The sequence below is a fragment of the Myzus persicae genome, unplaced genomic scaffold, assembly GCF_001856785.1.
Source record: "Myzus persicae strain clone G006 unplaced genomic scaffold, MPER_G0061.0, whole genome shotgun sequence".
Lineage (NCBI taxonomy): Eukaryota > Metazoa > Arthropoda > Insecta > Hemiptera > Aphididae > Myzus > Myzus persicae.
Genome location: NW_019100913.1, coordinates 483,901 through 501,446, shown reverse-complemented (window position 1 = coordinate 501,446; position 17,546 = coordinate 483,901). Strand labels below are relative to the sequence as shown.

Below are 17,546 nucleotides of genomic sequence, written 5' to 3'. Positions count from 1 at the left end.
ATTCCTCATAAGTTTTCCTACATTTAATAAAAAAAATTGTGATGGAATCACATCATTTTTTTATGAGCGTTTGAAGTTAGACACACAATATTCAGCCATTAATTAACAAAGTCTCATAGAATGGTTTTCTTATTTCGTGGTAATTCAAAAACTAATAACAGTAAATACTTGAAATTTTCCCTAAATGTTAAGCTTATAATTTCAACAAGATACAATTTTCATAAAACTTTTAGTTTTTGTTTCCATAAATGTTAATACTATTCTTTTGTTAGGTTAGAATTCTGGAAAATTTAATACAAGATTCACCATAAGTTTTATATTACTAGTCAAGAAATATCAATGAAATATATTCACGATTTCTATTTATAAATATTTTTTTTTTTTTACTTTTTATCAAAAATTAAGGTTATTAGCTTACAATGATATAAATATTAGTTGTACAACAATAAATACATAGGATTCACAAGATTGCGTAATACATATCAATATATTTGGGAATTGAAATAATTGGTTGTTGTCTTTAATAGGGCACATAGCTTCGAAGAGGCTGTCTGGAATTCCTAGTCTACTTCTGGTTTATAAGTATTTAAAGTTTAAATTTTGAAGAAACTAGATATTTAAACAAAAAATTACGATTTTATTTATATTTTTGTAATTATAAATATTGTTTGTGAGTATTTGATACTTTTAAAGTATGTTATTAATCATCATAAACATACAATGATATTTTCAATTTTAATTTTTCCGGCAAACATGAATTCAACCTACCGTAGTACACTGCCATTGTTGCTTATTAGTTGTATAAATGACTTTAATAGTTTAATCACAATAATATCATAAAATGTACTAAGTAGTATATGCTGACACTAAATTTTTGGTCAGAATCGCTTTTCGTTTACAATGACTATTGAAATTAAATTCAAAACATTCATTATTGCAGTGACTCCTCTAGACATCTACTTCACAACAGATAGTTACCCTTTTTCAGTTGATTTTAAAATAAACCATCAAGTTAATACCAATATGTATTTAAAATATTTTTTTATTTTAATGATGGTAATGAACAATGATAGGTACTATAATTTCTTTTATGTTTCTTTACAAAATAATATTAGGTCAATATACCCAAAATTCTTATTCTTCTTATTCTTTTAAAAGTTGATTGACTGTTTTTAAATTGAGTTAAAATAATATTCGTTCCATACTAACTTTAAGCTTATCGAGTTAAATTCATTATTTTATAACTATTTACTTTTAACTTAACGATCTTATGTCGTTCTTACTTAACTTTAAAGCTTGAGTTAATTATTTTCATTAACTGGCCCGCCTTTGACTATAACAATTCACTAACTATTACATTTAAATAAATAAGTAGTATGGAATAAATACTATGAATTTGATGCATTATTATATAATAATTCTCAATTTAAAGTTTAAACTTAAAATAAATTCAAAACTATCATATTTTGTAATAGAACTTAACATAGTTATAAAATGAGTAGAAAATACAAAGTTTATACAATATTATAAAATAAATGCAATTGATCATATTATATTCATATTATTTTATTACTTTTTAATTTCTTATAATTTATTTTAAATGTTAATACTTACCTATTTATTGATGGTTCAGTTTTGATTTTTACATTAAGTAAATTTCATAAGCCAACGTATTTTATTTCAAATACCTATTTGTTGTATAAACTATAAATAAATGATTTTTGTTATTTTTTAATTTGTTAATTAGTTATATTTAACATGAGTATTAAAAGATTGAATAATTTCCACATGGTTGATTAATTTAGTGTTGTAAACTTTATTCTATAAAAAAATTAATATGTAATATTTATTAAACCCACCTACTTGGCTAAATAATTTTATTCACTAAAAAATCAACACAAACTTATCGCAAATGTACTTCATAGTTCATAATATTACTATGCTTTAATTAATTTCTACAAAAAATAACTTTCTGAGAAATTAATAATAAGATAGTTGATAATAATATAATAATATTTAGTTTGCACATAGATAACTATGTTGAATTATTTTATTTGAAAATTACGTTGTATAATCTATACTCTATAGTTTCAAGGTGTAATGTCCATATTTTTATCCATTATTTTATTCAGCTCATACCTGCATTGTATTTATTGATACATTTTGGCAACTTGCTTAGTTTTATATCTAAGCCAGTGATTATAAATTAATATTTTTATTTTGTAAAAATTGTGAATAGCCATCAAAATTGCTAAAATTGGTAAAAACCAATGAACAAAAATTATTGTTCAAGTAATTTCTTATAAATATTATTCGGAATTAATTCCATTTCTAATATTATCTGATTGATCTCAGCAACAACAATAAGTTTGATATAACAATAATAACAACAAACAGTATACACTTAGGTACTTTCTGTCTGCAAAAGCCAAAAATCGACTAATGGTATTGAACTTGTGGAAAACTTTGTATCTGTTGTTACGATTGTTTACATAAAGTTTTCTGGTCATATCATTATGAAGATCTTCAAAGAATTATAGCTGATTTGACAGAATAACTTTATTATAAAGATTAATAAAGATAAATAAAAAATTAATTTCTTCCCAGTCCACTTTGGCCCCCGGAGACCAAGTGGATTCATAGTAGAAGTTTCAAGGCATTTATGTAGTCGGTGATTTTAAATAAATATTGTTTCTTATATTATTATTTTCTTCTTATTTTTCGTTTTGTTCGCTGTTTCTATTTCTTACCTACCTGATCTATCCGTATTCTTTATTTAGTTGAATTTCTTTTCATTCGTTTTGCCTTTCGAAGATGTTATTACATTTCACATCACGTACAAACATAATATATTGAGAGTATACAATCGTGAGGATAAAAATAGAATTTCCTGTTAAAATATTTCCCCTTTTTTTGACTTTCAGAATGATTCAGCAGGAAGGTATATTCATAAGACTGCACGATTTTGCAATTCAAAATGACTTTTACTTCGAATGTTTTCACTGCCTCTTCAGTTGTTCTTGGTTTTTTATAAACTCTAAACATTTATAGTGCAAACACCGTTTGTTCGATTTCAAAAAGTCAATGCATCAATATTTTTATTACAGTGTATCAAATGATGTTTAAAACAACTAACCATTCTGGTTTTTAATATTTTAAAATAATATATTTAATTAATTAACTATTTCTTTTGGATACAGTTCCAATTTGACGTATAAATGTATAAATATCAATACCTACTAACGTATACAATTGTTAACGTATTCTACAAAGCAAAGATCTACTAATGCTATGAACAATTTATCTTCTCGAGTATTTATTTAAATACTATTCTTTATTTTAATTTATTGCTTTCATATGAGAGCTATTCAAAATAACAAAATAATTTGAACAAAACAAGTGTAAATCGTAATAAGTACATTATCATATTTTGGTAATAAGAAATAAGAATGATTAAAATGAATTTAATTTAATACAAATTGATCAAAAATTATACTTTATGTCACAGAATGCATAATAATTGTATGTATTTATCAATACATGATTGAATCCAAATATTTTTCAAAACATAAGTAGCAGTAAATTAGTCGATACAAAATTGTTTTTCTTTTACTTTTTTTCTTCAGTTCAAATAACCAAATTAATTTTAGATATTTTTCAACATACGTTATAAATCCATAGTTTTGTTCAAAAATACGAATTAAAAAAATATTTGCACCTAGGTAGCCGTTTAAAAAAGAAAACACAATAATAATCAAATAAGAAACACCTTTTTCGCTGTTGTGTTTTAGGAGCAATAATAATATAAAAATAACTTGCATTGACACCAAGAACCCTATAATGTATTTGGGTACAGGTGAATATTGAATAGTAAATTAAAGCAGTAATACCTTAACTCATTCCTCAAAATGATATAATAATAAACCGAAAATGAAAAAAAAATGGAAACGATAATCATCATATTAATGAATAATTGTAATCATAGTCATAAGATGTTTATTATTTTTTAAATAACTAATATAATTATGCAAAAGATTTATATTTGTTTTAATTACATTTAGACACACAAGCTTATAATGCTTATAATTGTCGTTAATATACTTCTTGCACTGTATTAAATTATTTAAATATGAAGAAGGTTAAGCAACTGCGTTTCATTCACCAACAACCTTTATTATAGATTTTACAATTCGTAATGATTGTGATAAAATTATAAATTATAGAAAATTTAATATGAAATATTTAAAAATTAAATGAACCTACTTCGTAATTTTATAACAAATATCTATGCACTTGTTGTATTTCTAGAAGTGTATAACAATACAAAATACCTATGACAATATTACGTTTATGATGTTTAATATAATTTTTTTTTATTCTTAAAATATAATGACGATTCAAATAATTAGTTCAACAAATGCATACTGCAATAAATAAAAAATTTGGCTAATGAAAAAAGAGTATTGTTTTATAAAAGCATAATATAAAAAGTATTGATAATTGTTAAAATCCCGTTGTAAAGCAATATATTTTTTTGTACGTATAATTAGATGATAAATTATTAAGTAGATACCTACCTATCTAAATTAAATAACATGTCATTTGTAGTGAGTATTTGTGTAGGTACTATATATAGACGCATATGCGAATTTCTGTACAAGTTAAGTTATTTTAACTGCGTACAAAATCAATATAGTGTACTTAAAATTTGTTTACGTTTATATATTATTTACATCATCGCCTTATACTATAGTTTGATATTTATGTTTGATTTCAGATGTTGCCTAATTGGGACGGTACGACTAGTGGTTCGATTTCAGTAAAGTTTCGGACCAACGAGCCAGATGGTCTTTTATTTTTCAGCAGAGGTCAAACTGAACATACTGTAAGTAAATTTAAATATTTGATAATGTCCAAACAGAAATACATAACATAGTTAAAATGTATATATTTTAATAAACTCTATAAATTTATATTTTTTTTTATTAAAATCAATTAATTATCATTGTTACTAAAATTCTCGCCCCACGTACACATTTTCTTCAACCAATCGTAACCATACTAAAATGGCTGTAATTGCCGATGCTTAAGATCAATAAAAATAAATATATTTTACATTTGATACAATGCAACTATAATACAATATTATGTTCTTATTGGCCGATTAGTGCATAAGAACAATAACAATATCTATCAGAACAAGATACTTTGTTATTACCTACAGTAAAATTATGTAATTTATAATGAGTATTTGTATAGGTACTACTACTATACAATATACATAGACAATTACGTAAATTACCTACTCCACAAGTAAATTAGCACTATTCTTTGTGATCTTAATATATAATCTGAAATGGATTAAACTCAACAAATACGCATTATAACCATAAATATGTAACTGATTTTATATTTTGTATTTAAACTTTTTAAAATAGGTAAGTACACGGTAAAACGAATATAATAATATTTCATGTATTGAAACATTTTAGAGTTTAGCTCAATTTTGTTTGTCAAATGTTTATCAGTTGTCAGCAGTCTATTAAATCAATTTTTGTTTTAAAATTGTATTACATTAACGTCTGTAACAAATTATATTATATAATAATGCTTGTTTAGCTATTTATTTCGTAACTCTTTTTCTGAATAATGACTAATATTTTATTTAAACCGTAATTATTACGATCGCAACCAATATAAAACTTATATTTTATATTAAAATGGTTTTTTATAAGTATAGGTTGAAAAATATTAACAAAGTTTTTTGAAGTTTTCAGACTAAATATTATACTTAGGTTAATAACTAATATAAAAGTTATATAGACCAACTTAAATTGTCTCAAGTATTTAAAAGATATCTATTAAACAAACATCCTAAAAATACATAATTATCGAGTGACCACAAACTTCATCGTGATAAAAATTGTTTACCAATAATACATTTTTAACTTTTAAGTTTTTAATCAAATATTTTAATAACAAATATTTAAAAATAATGTGATTCTTACGATATATTTTAGTATGCCATTCTGGTGATTTTAAATTTAATTTATTTCTAGTCTGGTATTTATGCGGTTGAAATGGTTGACGGACGACTTTACGTGTATTTGGATTTGGGCGCTGGCGGCACTCGTGCTGAAGTGAGTTCGGAAAAGACTAAAGTCAACGACGGTCAATGGCACGAATTTTCGATATGGCGTAATGACAGAGATATACACTGCACCGTAGACGATTACTCTTCAGATTTCACGACAAATGGTAAGATGCATATCACAATATAAAAATATTTAATTTACTAAAATATTAGCATTATTGTTCGTTAAGTGTTTTTCGTCAGAGGTTGATCACAAATCCATTAGGTCTTCTCCCACCTCCACTTAACTATAACTTTACTTTAATCATAAATTATACAATATTTATTGTTCATTATAATTTATATTATTGTAATTTATATAAAAAAAAATGAGTTATGCACATCACTTACTGATATTTAAAACCATTTTTATACCACTTGTTTTAAAAAAAAACTATTTTTGAGAATAAAGTTAGGCCTAAGACCTTAGTTTAAGTTAGTTCACCTTAAAATTTGCTTGCAATTTTATGGTAGGTTGCTTTAACCACTGAACATGAGGGACATTCTTCTTGCAGTTTAAAAAGCTGTTTTTATAAATGCATATTAATATAATAAATAATTATAATACGTGTCTAATAATATGAATACCGATGCAATTAACTTTGCACTGAAATATTTTACAAATATGCGATGACGTAGTTGTGGATTTTGGGTTTCAGTTTTCTAAACTGTACAATGGTATTTTATTTGTCAATAAAAGAAGAGTTCAAGCCGCCACTAGATTCTTTTATACAGTGTTGCTAATACACAGTAGAGTATTGACACAACAATAAAATAAAATATATAATTATTTGTTACGTTAGACTTTTAACTGTAGACATTTTAATTTAGCGGTTTATGTTCGGATATCACGAAAAAACTTTTCTAATGTTTCTACCTGACCTTAAAAAATATCCGAAATCGTATCGTTTAAATTTTACATAGTTGTTTTGCATTTATATAGCGAACATAACGCGTATCGTGCTTACAAGCGTAAAGGTTTACCATATCACATGGCATACTGCGTAACATACATTGAGTATAAAGTTTTGTTTAAATATATTTAACTAATAGTTTGACTAGTGCTCAAAAGTAAATGACCTTAAAAAAAAATACAAATACGACCTAAACGTTTCGACAAATTTAAAAATCATATAAATAGCAAGATTAATTTTGTTTTATTTTATTTTATTTAAGTTAATGCATTTAATTTGAGAAATCAAATGCTGGCATTAAACAAAAAGATAAAACCAAATTAATAGGTAGTATAATAGTTCTATAATTATGAATAAGTTTATCAATACTTATGTGTGATGTTAAATAAATACAAATAATTTGTCATGTTAATAGTTCAAAAATTTAATAAAAATTATTAATTTTTTTTTGTAAAATATGACAATTATAAACGAATAAAAGTTATGTTTTTTCTCGAAGTTATTAAAATTTCGTAAGCAATTACATGAATAAATGACCAAAAAAATACCCTTATATCAAAAATCCAATATAAAAATCAGATATTTAAACGCATGTAGTATTGTTAAAACACAATTTTAGCTAAATAATCAAATCGTTTAGGATGTACCACCATGTACCCGTGTACGAAAAAAAAAAATTCTAAGCCCTAACTATTATGACTTACAAGTTACAATAATACATTTTATCAACACTCCAACAATAGGTCATCGTTTTTGAAAAATTTATCAGTAATTATTAACTGCATTTTCAGGCGATTCTAATCAGTTACACCTACAAAACGGCATCATGCTGGGATTTGGTGGTCGGGCAGTATACCACAAAAAGATACCACCTGGCGTGTGGACACTGTCTTTGGAAACGGGATTCGTTGGATGCGTTCGTGACCTCGTCCTGGACGGTGTAGCAATCAATTTGGTCAGCTCGTCTCTAGAACAGGACCATGGTATTGTTTAATGAGCCAAATAAAGGCAAATTATCTACTGGTATTGTGGGGGAAAAAATAATATATTGAACTGACGAGATCAAACTAGTGTACCCAAAATAATAAATATTATAGTGTCCGTATTATACGTTAGTGAGATTCCTTCGAGGAAGATAGAAGATAATCAGTAAACTATAAAACCGTCTTACAGATTTCCAAAAATGTATACCTAACTCTTCAAATAATTTAATAACATTAAGTAGTGAAAACGTGTTAGTGGTTAAAATACCATTTTCGAACAGTGATTTAATGTTGTACAAATAAATCTAATGAACACGTCATGTATAGATCTTTTAGTCTATATCATAATATTGTGATGTACGACAAAACCGTTCAATATATTATTTTAAAAATATTTGAACTTTTTCAACATTTTTCAACTCTGAAAATTATGTCAATAGTGTCCGTAACTCCGCATTGCCCTGAATCTACAAACAGTTGCAAATCAGACACTTGTTACAATGGAGGAATTTGTCACGAAGGCTGGAACCGCGTGATATGTGACTGTTCAAATACCGAATACGCCGGGGCCACTTGCATGAAAGGTAATGCTAAATATTAAACCAATAATACTTTATAATACTTACATTTGAGTTGAAGTTCGGACAACGAAATAAGTTAATCTCATTGACGATAAAAGTTTGATAATTGGGATTGAACATTAAACAAACTTATTACAATACCTACATTATCCATTTATATATTATTTAGTATATCTAGGTGCTCTTCGTTCTTTAGAACTTAATGAATAAAATTGCAGTCCGCCACCCACAACAGCATTTCTTGATTATTATAATGCTTAATACCATAAAAAGAAAATAATACTGTGGGATTCTAAATTATTTTAAAAATGTTTTGAAAGTTTGATAACATGCGCCGTAATCATTAAAGTATCTTATTTATATTTATCATTTATTTCATTTTTTTTTTTTTAAATTACCTATAAAATAAAATGCATTTCATATTATATGAGGTTTATTTCAGTGTATTATGTTTAAAAACATCAAGAGTACCTATAAACGAAAAACATAAATAATTCAATAGTAAAATTCAAATTTTTATCTCTACAGAATCGTCCATGTACAGTTTTAACGGAACACAATACGTACAAGCAATAATGCCGGAAAAGATGACAACTCAAGTTGAAGACATGTATTTTCGATTCAAAACAAATAGACCGTTGGCAGTGTTAATGAAGACTTTTGACAGTTCGTGGGACAGGCTAGAAATCGCATTAATAGTTGGAAAAATTAGATTAGCCTTAAAAATCGGTGACAAAGAAAAGGTATTAATTATTTTTTATAAATACAATTTGATTTTAAAAATATTATAAAACTCCTGATTCTAAGTACAAATCGTATTATTACATTTTAGTAATAATTTCTATAATGTACTCATACAATAATTTAAATACAACGTAAAATAAAAAAAAAACTGTTGATTTAAGATTTAGATAGTTTAAAGTGGAGTACATTTTTAGTTTGAAATGTTAATGAAACGTAAAACAAACTAAAAAACCATTTATTTTCCATTATTTAGGTGGTCCTATGTGGATCTCATTTAGACGATAATAACTGGCATTCGGTGCACTATATTAGAAGGGCGCACGAAATTCGTTTGAAAGTGGACAATGTCACTGTTAAAAGTAATTACTAATATTACCATTTAATGTTATTTGAACAGTGATTTCTAATACCATATTTTTTTTTTAAGATGACTCCGATATGGAAGATAAAATAACACTTAGATGGCAAGGTTTATTAGTTGGTGGAACGCCTCCTAAGGATCCAGAAGCCTTAGCAAACCTACCAAGCTTTATCGGCAGCATCCAACAGTTTATACTTAACAAAATTAATTATTTTGATCTCGCAAAAATTTCAACCAAAGGCTGTAAGTTTCTATTTGCAATCTAGACTGAGTATTGAGATTAAAATATTAAAGGAAATATTCTCAATAGCGTTATTTTTATTTTCAGTTTCGGAAGACTTGCCCAAAGTACACATGACCTCCAAATACCAAAAACAAGAAAAACCACCTTCGTTGGTGCATACGGTCACGTTCCTATCCAAGAATACGTTCATAGGGTTGCCACCATTAAAAGCCTACTCCAGAATGGAAGTTTACTATCGATTTAAAACTAAGCACACATCCGGATTGTTTTTCTACAACGGTGGAAAGCACAACGACTTTGCACTTGCCGAACTGATAAACGGCCACATACTTATCAACATTCGTTCAGGCACGCACGTGGTTCGACTTCGTGACTCTTCGAAAAACAGTTACAGTGACAACTACTGGCATTCGGTGCACTTGTTACAAATATCGGCTACTATGTTTTGTCTACTTATTGACGATCAGGTGGCGTCAACTACAACCATCTCTAGACCACACAACATACAATTAAACGGGATGTTTTATGTTGGTGAGTTCGATTTGTTGTTAATTTTTTTCGATATAGTAAATCTAATAAACATCCTTTGTTTAAAATTGTAATTTTTAAAGTAATACTTTTTATATTTTTTTTTGTAAGCAAATCACATCCTATATAATAGTATAATACTCCATTGACAAAACTATTCGCCATCGGCGACATTTTGCTAACCTTTCACAAAAGTCATGCTTATAATATATACAATTTTTTTTAAATAGTACCTATACAATGAATATATCTTTAAAAAAATATGACGAATTTTTACAGGTGGCGTACCTAAAGAATTGCATAAACGTCAGTCAAAGCACATACACTCGAGACACGGGTTTGAGGGATGCATGTCAGGACTAGAATACAATGGGGAATCTCCGGACATGGTAGAGAACGCTACCATACCCAGCACACTCATCACCGTGGGTTGTGACGGTAAGTTCCTGAATAATCTATACCGGAACTAACATTTTTGATACTGTGATTGGTGACCCACTATTAGATCCTTATTTTACCAACGACCCATCAATAAAGGTGTTGTTGTATTATTTCACTGTAATATGTGGGTAGAAATAAAATTATATAATTATTGTTATCTTATACATAATATACATAATATTTTATGCTGGTGACCCATCAAAATAATTTTGTGACCCAAACACAGTATTTATATCACCCCTTGTTTGCCAGGATTCCGAAATAAATACGATTTATATAATTCTAATATACAAATATCTGAGACCCAGGGGGATATTACCCCCCTCTGGCCCCCACCTACAATTAATCATTGCCCAAATCATGGGTTGGGAAATATTGGCCTACACAGAATTTTAACAAAAATATATTACCACATTATATTTTATACTATTCAATATTGTTATTTGACTCTCCGATTTATGACTAAGGACTCAGCAAAATGTGCACGCAAGACATGTGTGATAACCATGGGACATGCGTGGAACAGTGGAATTCATATTCGTGCGATTGCGACATGACTGCATTCGTTGGACCGACGTGTTCTGAACGTACGTAGAAATCTAATATTCAAAATATGATTCAGACTTTAGATTTTATTTTTAATTACCCAAAATTATAATTGTGGTACGCTTTTACATATTATATAGTGTATCGTGTCGTATCGTGTCGTGTCAATCAAATCGTATTGTGACGTATTGTAACCGAGCATACTAATAATTGTGTACAACTCATATTTTAAACAATATTGGTTACCAATAATTGTAATCATAGTTATCACTTATCACGTCGTCGCACGACACGACACACTACGTACCTGTGAATCCGACTTAAGTTTGATTCCTGCTTTATATTATAATATTGTACCAAATGTTCGTGTAATATTTATACAGTAAAATTGGAAATAAAAATAATTATTTATGTCTTTTCAGCTTCTATTTCCTATGATTTTGGCCCTGACGGAGGTCTTGTGACATATGCTTTCCCCGACGGACGCCAACCAGATATGCAAAACGACCTTTTGGCTTTGGGTTTCATAACGACCAAGTCCAGTGGTGTGCTGTTTCGTGTAGAAAGTGGCACTTCTGGTGATTATCTACAGCTTGAAATGGTAACCTATATTCATATTATTACTTAATAGGATAAAATTATTGAATAGTTTAACTATAAATTATAATATTATGAATATTATTTTTAGTACATTTAGTTGTTTTTCAATATTAAATAGGTACAAAATGTATAAAAGTTTAGTTATAAGTAATTCGTAAACTTTAATCCGTTGAAAAGTTTGTTTTGAATTATTTTTCCACCATCTTTCATAATACAAAAATCTATTAAAAAGATTAAATTATGGTTCATATTTGTGATATTTTTTTTCAAAAAAAAATCACTGCACATATTTAAAATATTCGATTCACAATTTATAAAATAATCTTATTGGAATCTACAGTTGTTTTTAACAACATTAAAAAAAAGTTGTATCGTTTTCAAATTACGATAATACTCTACAATAGTATATAATAGCACCTAAGCATAAGATTCTATGGTTACATAACGATCAAATAATTAAATATCTAACACACTTTTTTGGTTTGACTAAAACTGTTAAATAAGCTATTTATTTATTTTCTTTAAAAATAAATTTTTGTTTTAATATTTATACACGAAATTATTAAAAACTATTTTCAGATTTCGAAATAAGAATTTAACTTTCTTTAACGTATATTAAGAGAAAGTTTTCCGTCTTTCAACTACCTGCTAAATTTTACTTTTTGTAACACAGATTTATGCTCCAAACACCTTGTAAACTTTATTAATGACAATATTATGTGTGGATAAATTTGTAAATTACGTTTATTGAACTTTTTTATGAATAATAAAATTCACAAGTTCATAAGTTGTATAAAGTTTCATGGCGGGAAATTCAACCAATTTTTGATTAACAATGAAACGTATTGAACATTGAATTTGTATTACATATTAGATTATTATGCATGTTGAACTCTTACGGTTACAGTATAGAAGTATGATTCTCATGACAATGAATTTATTATTTTTATTTTATACGTAATCGTTTGATAAACTGCATCAACAAGTGTGATTTGGTTTTATAAGTAGTTACCAATACATATACAAGTATGTTTTATACTTCGTGTACTAACATGTTTTTCTTTTATTCCAAAAAGGTAAATGGACACATTGTAGTAATTTACAACGTTGGGACTAATGACCATCCTATCGGTGAGGCAAATGTCATAGTGAACGACAATTCCTATCATTTAGTCAGATTTGTACGGTCGGGGCCAAACTCGACTTTGCAGGTGGACGATAACAGTATGCAAACTCTGTACCCTTCAGGTATGCATTGCTACTTTATCTAAACTGAACAAGACAGTATAATACACAGGAAAACCATAAAACTGTTTGCAGGACACCAACTCAGCGTTTTCAATAGGCAGTCAACAATTCAAGTTGGTGGTCGGTGGAATAAAACTAAACAGCGTATTGAAAACGCGTTCGAAGGGGTTATGGTGGGGTTGGTCTTCAATGGCCTCAGGGTGTTTGACTTGACGGCCAACAGAGATCCAAGAACGACCAGCAAAGGAGATGCTCAACAGTTATCATCAATTTTGGACAGGCTGAACGAACACTCTCTACTGGATACCATGCAACAGGTTAATTAAAAGATTTAAATTTATATTTATTATTAAAAAAATATATAGGCTTCATAATAATGATTAGGTAACGAATATTTGTAATCTTATTCACTTAAAAATATCTCAAATTTAAATACTTAGACACCAGCATCAGGGGTAATGGACGACTTGGTGTACTCTGGAGCAGGATCTGGTTGTAACCACGACGATGAAGACCAATGCACTGTAACATTTGATGTTGGGTCTGGTGAGTAATTATAACTACTTATTCATGTAGAAAATAATTGGATTAGGATCAATAAATTCATGGATATAACTTTAGTTTAATAAAATTCATATTTCCTTCCTATTTTAAACTAATGCAACTTCATATTTATACTTTTGGTTGAAATTATAATTATTTAGTTTATATTTTTGAAACTTGTAAAATATTATAGTAATCAACTTTGAAATATTTTCAACGAATTAAGAAATTGGTTTTGGAATAAATAAGTAATACTTAAAACATTGATAAAATATTATAATATTTGTATTCCTTTTTCAATACAGGAGACGACTTGATTACACCCGTCTATGTACCTCCTACAGTTGTACCACCTCCATCATTAGTAACTGAAGTCCCTGGAGCGTGTGATGACGAAGAAACAGATTGTATAACGGGTTCTGGATTTGGCCCTACTTCTTCTACTGACGATTCAGCCACTACAATTAAAAGTATAAAACTTTTTAATACATTAATGTAATAACTGTGTATCACAATATATTTATTGATCAGAGTTAAGTTGGTAATCATAAGCAGGTAGATAATAAAATATTAAGAAACCACCTATAGACGTTTAAACAAATTTAAAAATATTTAATCGTACATTCGACATTTAAATATCATAACAATATATACATATATATAATATTTTAAATTAAACTGCACTTTCCGAAAAGAAGAATAAATATTATTATTTATAACTAATACATCCGATATAAAATATGCGTCACTAAATGATAAAACCAACTATGAGTTTTTTATTTCATTTTAACCACTTACCTCAACTTATAACGAATCTATATCTAGCTGATCTATGTTGGCGGGTACCTATACTAATCATAAATAATTGCCAAGAAAAGTATAGTATATCTACCAAAGTTGCAGTCACCGATAGAATAATAAACAATAATATACGAAATACTAATCTAATGATAATGGTATAAATTAATACGTCGGACATGTAACAATCGTGATATTGTTTCATTCAGGTTCACATCCGGTGGTGACGACGTTCAACGGAGCTACCAACTGGACGACAACGTCTGTCAACCGATCCGCTGGGGTGGAACAGAAGTCGGCGAACAAGACTGGTGCAGCGGCCACGGCGAGTACCGCTGTCCCGGTCACCAATCAAACGGAGCCATACTGGTCTTCGGCTCCCTCGACCACAGCGACAAAAACGGCCACGCACTCTAGATTGCCCGGTACAGCGGTAACCGCGACCGCGACCGCGGTGACGAACACGAGCAGTTCGGCCGGCGTGTCGTCATCCGGCGGCAACGAAAAGTCAACCAGCGCAGGCACCGGAACTGTGGTCATTACCACAAGCACTACCAGTACCTCGACGCACTCGACATTCTTCGACGGCGACAAGCATACGAACGTGAAATCGGGCGGCGGCGGCGGTGGTTACGAATACGGCGGTGGCAACCGTTACGGTGGCGGTTACGACGAGCGCGACGGCGAGACGATGATGACCACGCCAAACGTGGTGTTCGGCGGCGAGCATTTCCCGCCGGCGGCCAAACCGACTCCGCCCAAGCATGCCGAACCGCCGATCAACACTAAGGCGGCCGAGAGCACGGCGTTCGTAGTGCTCGTCACGGCGGCCACGCTCATCATCATAGTGCTCATCATACTGCTCGTGCTCAAGGTCAAGTACAGGACCGACACGAACAGGTATTGCAATATTATTAAGACGAAAGAGTAACACAGTACAATGTTGAGTGGTAGATGCCTATTATGTTGGCTTAACTTTTATAAAAACATTGATTATTCCAGTACTCAGCTGTGTTGCTAAAAGTGAATATGAAGTGATTAGGAACGGGGTGTGTGTATAATACGCAAAGACCTTTCGCGTTCCAGAGGAGTAATAATATATTTTCAAAAACGTACGACTGCGCAATCGTTGGATTGTTGTTTTGCAAGTGATGTTTTTTCTTAAATTTAAAAACATTTTTGATACCTGATCTCTAATATTGGTATATCTTTATGAAACAACACAAATAAATTGAGAGTATGCTATTGTACATTGATTTAATATGCACAACGGATATGCTGTTGTGGCACGTTGAAATGTTGAATTTTAAATTTAACTCAGACGTTTCGCCGTCGGACGGTTGTCTGGTATAGTGGTATTATAATCATGACGTTATTTACCTATTACATTGGGATTTGGCTATTCTGTACATCTAGTCATTTCTATTTTCAATACATAAACTACTATTTATTAATATATTGCATTAATCGCAGGTACAAGATCGAAATGCCCAAAGCTTACGGCGCGCCCGTGGACCAGGGCTCGGACAGGGGTGGCTTGTGCCATCAGCAGCAACAGCAGCATCTCCATCACCAGCAGCAGGCCAACCTGCTGTCGCCGGGCAACTATCCGTCGTCAGCGCAGTCGTCGCCCACGTACGCACACAACAACTTCAGGCCGCACAGTGGCGGAGGTGGCGTCGGCGGCATCGTCGGAGTGAGCAACAAGCCCAAGAAGAGACAGGACGTCAAGGAGTGGTACGTGTGAGGCGGCCAGGCGTACACGTGCCGTACGCTCACCGCCGTACCCATACGGCACTGCTCGGAAAACAATAACGATAATAATACGCCCAAATATTATTATACCTACGATTTAGTATTGTGTATATAAGTGTACGATAACGTTATCATTTGGGTACCTACTTTATATTATTATTATTACTGTGTGATTTATAAATGTACATAATAGTATAGGTACATAATATAGAGGCAAAGGTATAGCCGATGTAAATATTATGTTTCACGAGGCGCGACGACGGAAACGGACCGTGTTTGCATTGGTAACGTTAACCGCACGTGGTATATAATATATGTACCACTTGCGACCGTGACATTAAACCATGCGCGTTTTACTGGTACCTACCGATGGACCTTTAAACCAGCCAACTAGTTCTGAACCATGTGATACTTTATAATATCGTTAAACGATTATTTACGATAAAATATTGTTTATGGAGTATGGTTATATTATTAGATTTGTTATATTCTCTACTTAATATGTATTGCATAATAATTTATAATATATATATATAGCCTAATGGGTATTGTAATTTACGCGACGATCGAAACAATATCATCCGTCGACCACGTCAAAAATCGTTAGTAAGACTAAATTATGATAGTGACTGTGCTGATTGGTTTTTAAATATTTCAAATAATTCGCTTGGCCGTGCGATCGGATTATATTATACATATTATTATACTAATTAATATTAGACGCGTGTAATTTTTATTTGTAATGTACTTTTTTTTTCACCCAATACTATTTGTGTCATTATTCTTCCATCCTCTACGGTGTACATATTAGGTACCATATTATCTACCCAGGTACCTACCAATCGGTTATATTTTATTAATATTATTATGACAAGTGTCAGGATGTTTATGGCCCTGAAAACCCTACAAAAATTGTTTAAACATAATCAAAATATATCAAAGTATATTGGAACATCTGGTACGACCTACTCTTAACACATTAAAATATGACATTATAAACTGCGTTAATATTCATTCAAAATATAATACACAATACACATTTTTAATAATTCACGTGGTGATTACGCCATACACATTGAACGCTCGAATAACTGTGTAAGTTTTACCATCTTACAGCATACCTACCT

General features: G+C 29.9%; 1 protein-coding gene across 1 annotated transcript in view; it reads left to right on the top strand.

Moving 5' to 3' along the window:
* LOC111026782 (neurexin-1-like) overlaps positions 1-16,989 on the top strand; it is a 235,915-nt gene extending 218,926 nt beyond the window's left edge. Inside the window, exons 10-26 of the mRNA XM_022304917.1 lie at positions 4,778-4,885; positions 6,060-6,258; positions 7,839-8,030; positions 8,471-8,614; positions 9,140-9,354; positions 9,609-9,714; positions 9,783-9,959; positions 10,045-10,491; positions 10,768-10,926; positions 11,397-11,516; positions 11,898-12,076; positions 13,152-13,323; positions 13,396-13,640; positions 13,764-13,869; positions 14,172-14,336; positions 14,874-15,564; positions 16,138-16,989. Coding sequence (XP_022160609.1) covers positions 4,778-4,885; positions 6,060-6,258; positions 7,839-8,030; positions 8,471-8,614; positions 9,140-9,354; positions 9,609-9,714; positions 9,783-9,959; positions 10,045-10,491; positions 10,768-10,926; positions 11,397-11,516; positions 11,898-12,076; positions 13,152-13,323; positions 13,396-13,640; positions 13,764-13,869; positions 14,172-14,336; positions 14,874-15,564; positions 16,138-16,411 — 3,699 coding nt within the window. The 3' untranslated portion in view covers positions 16,412-16,989. The remainder of the gene's footprint in view (positions 1-4,777; positions 4,886-6,059; positions 6,259-7,838; positions 8,031-8,470; positions 8,615-9,139; positions 9,355-9,608; positions 9,715-9,782; positions 9,960-10,044; positions 10,492-10,767; positions 10,927-11,396; positions 11,517-11,897; positions 12,077-13,151; positions 13,324-13,395; positions 13,641-13,763; positions 13,870-14,171; positions 14,337-14,873; positions 15,565-16,137) is intronic.
* The last annotated feature ends 557 nt before the right edge of the window (positions 16,990-17,546 follow it).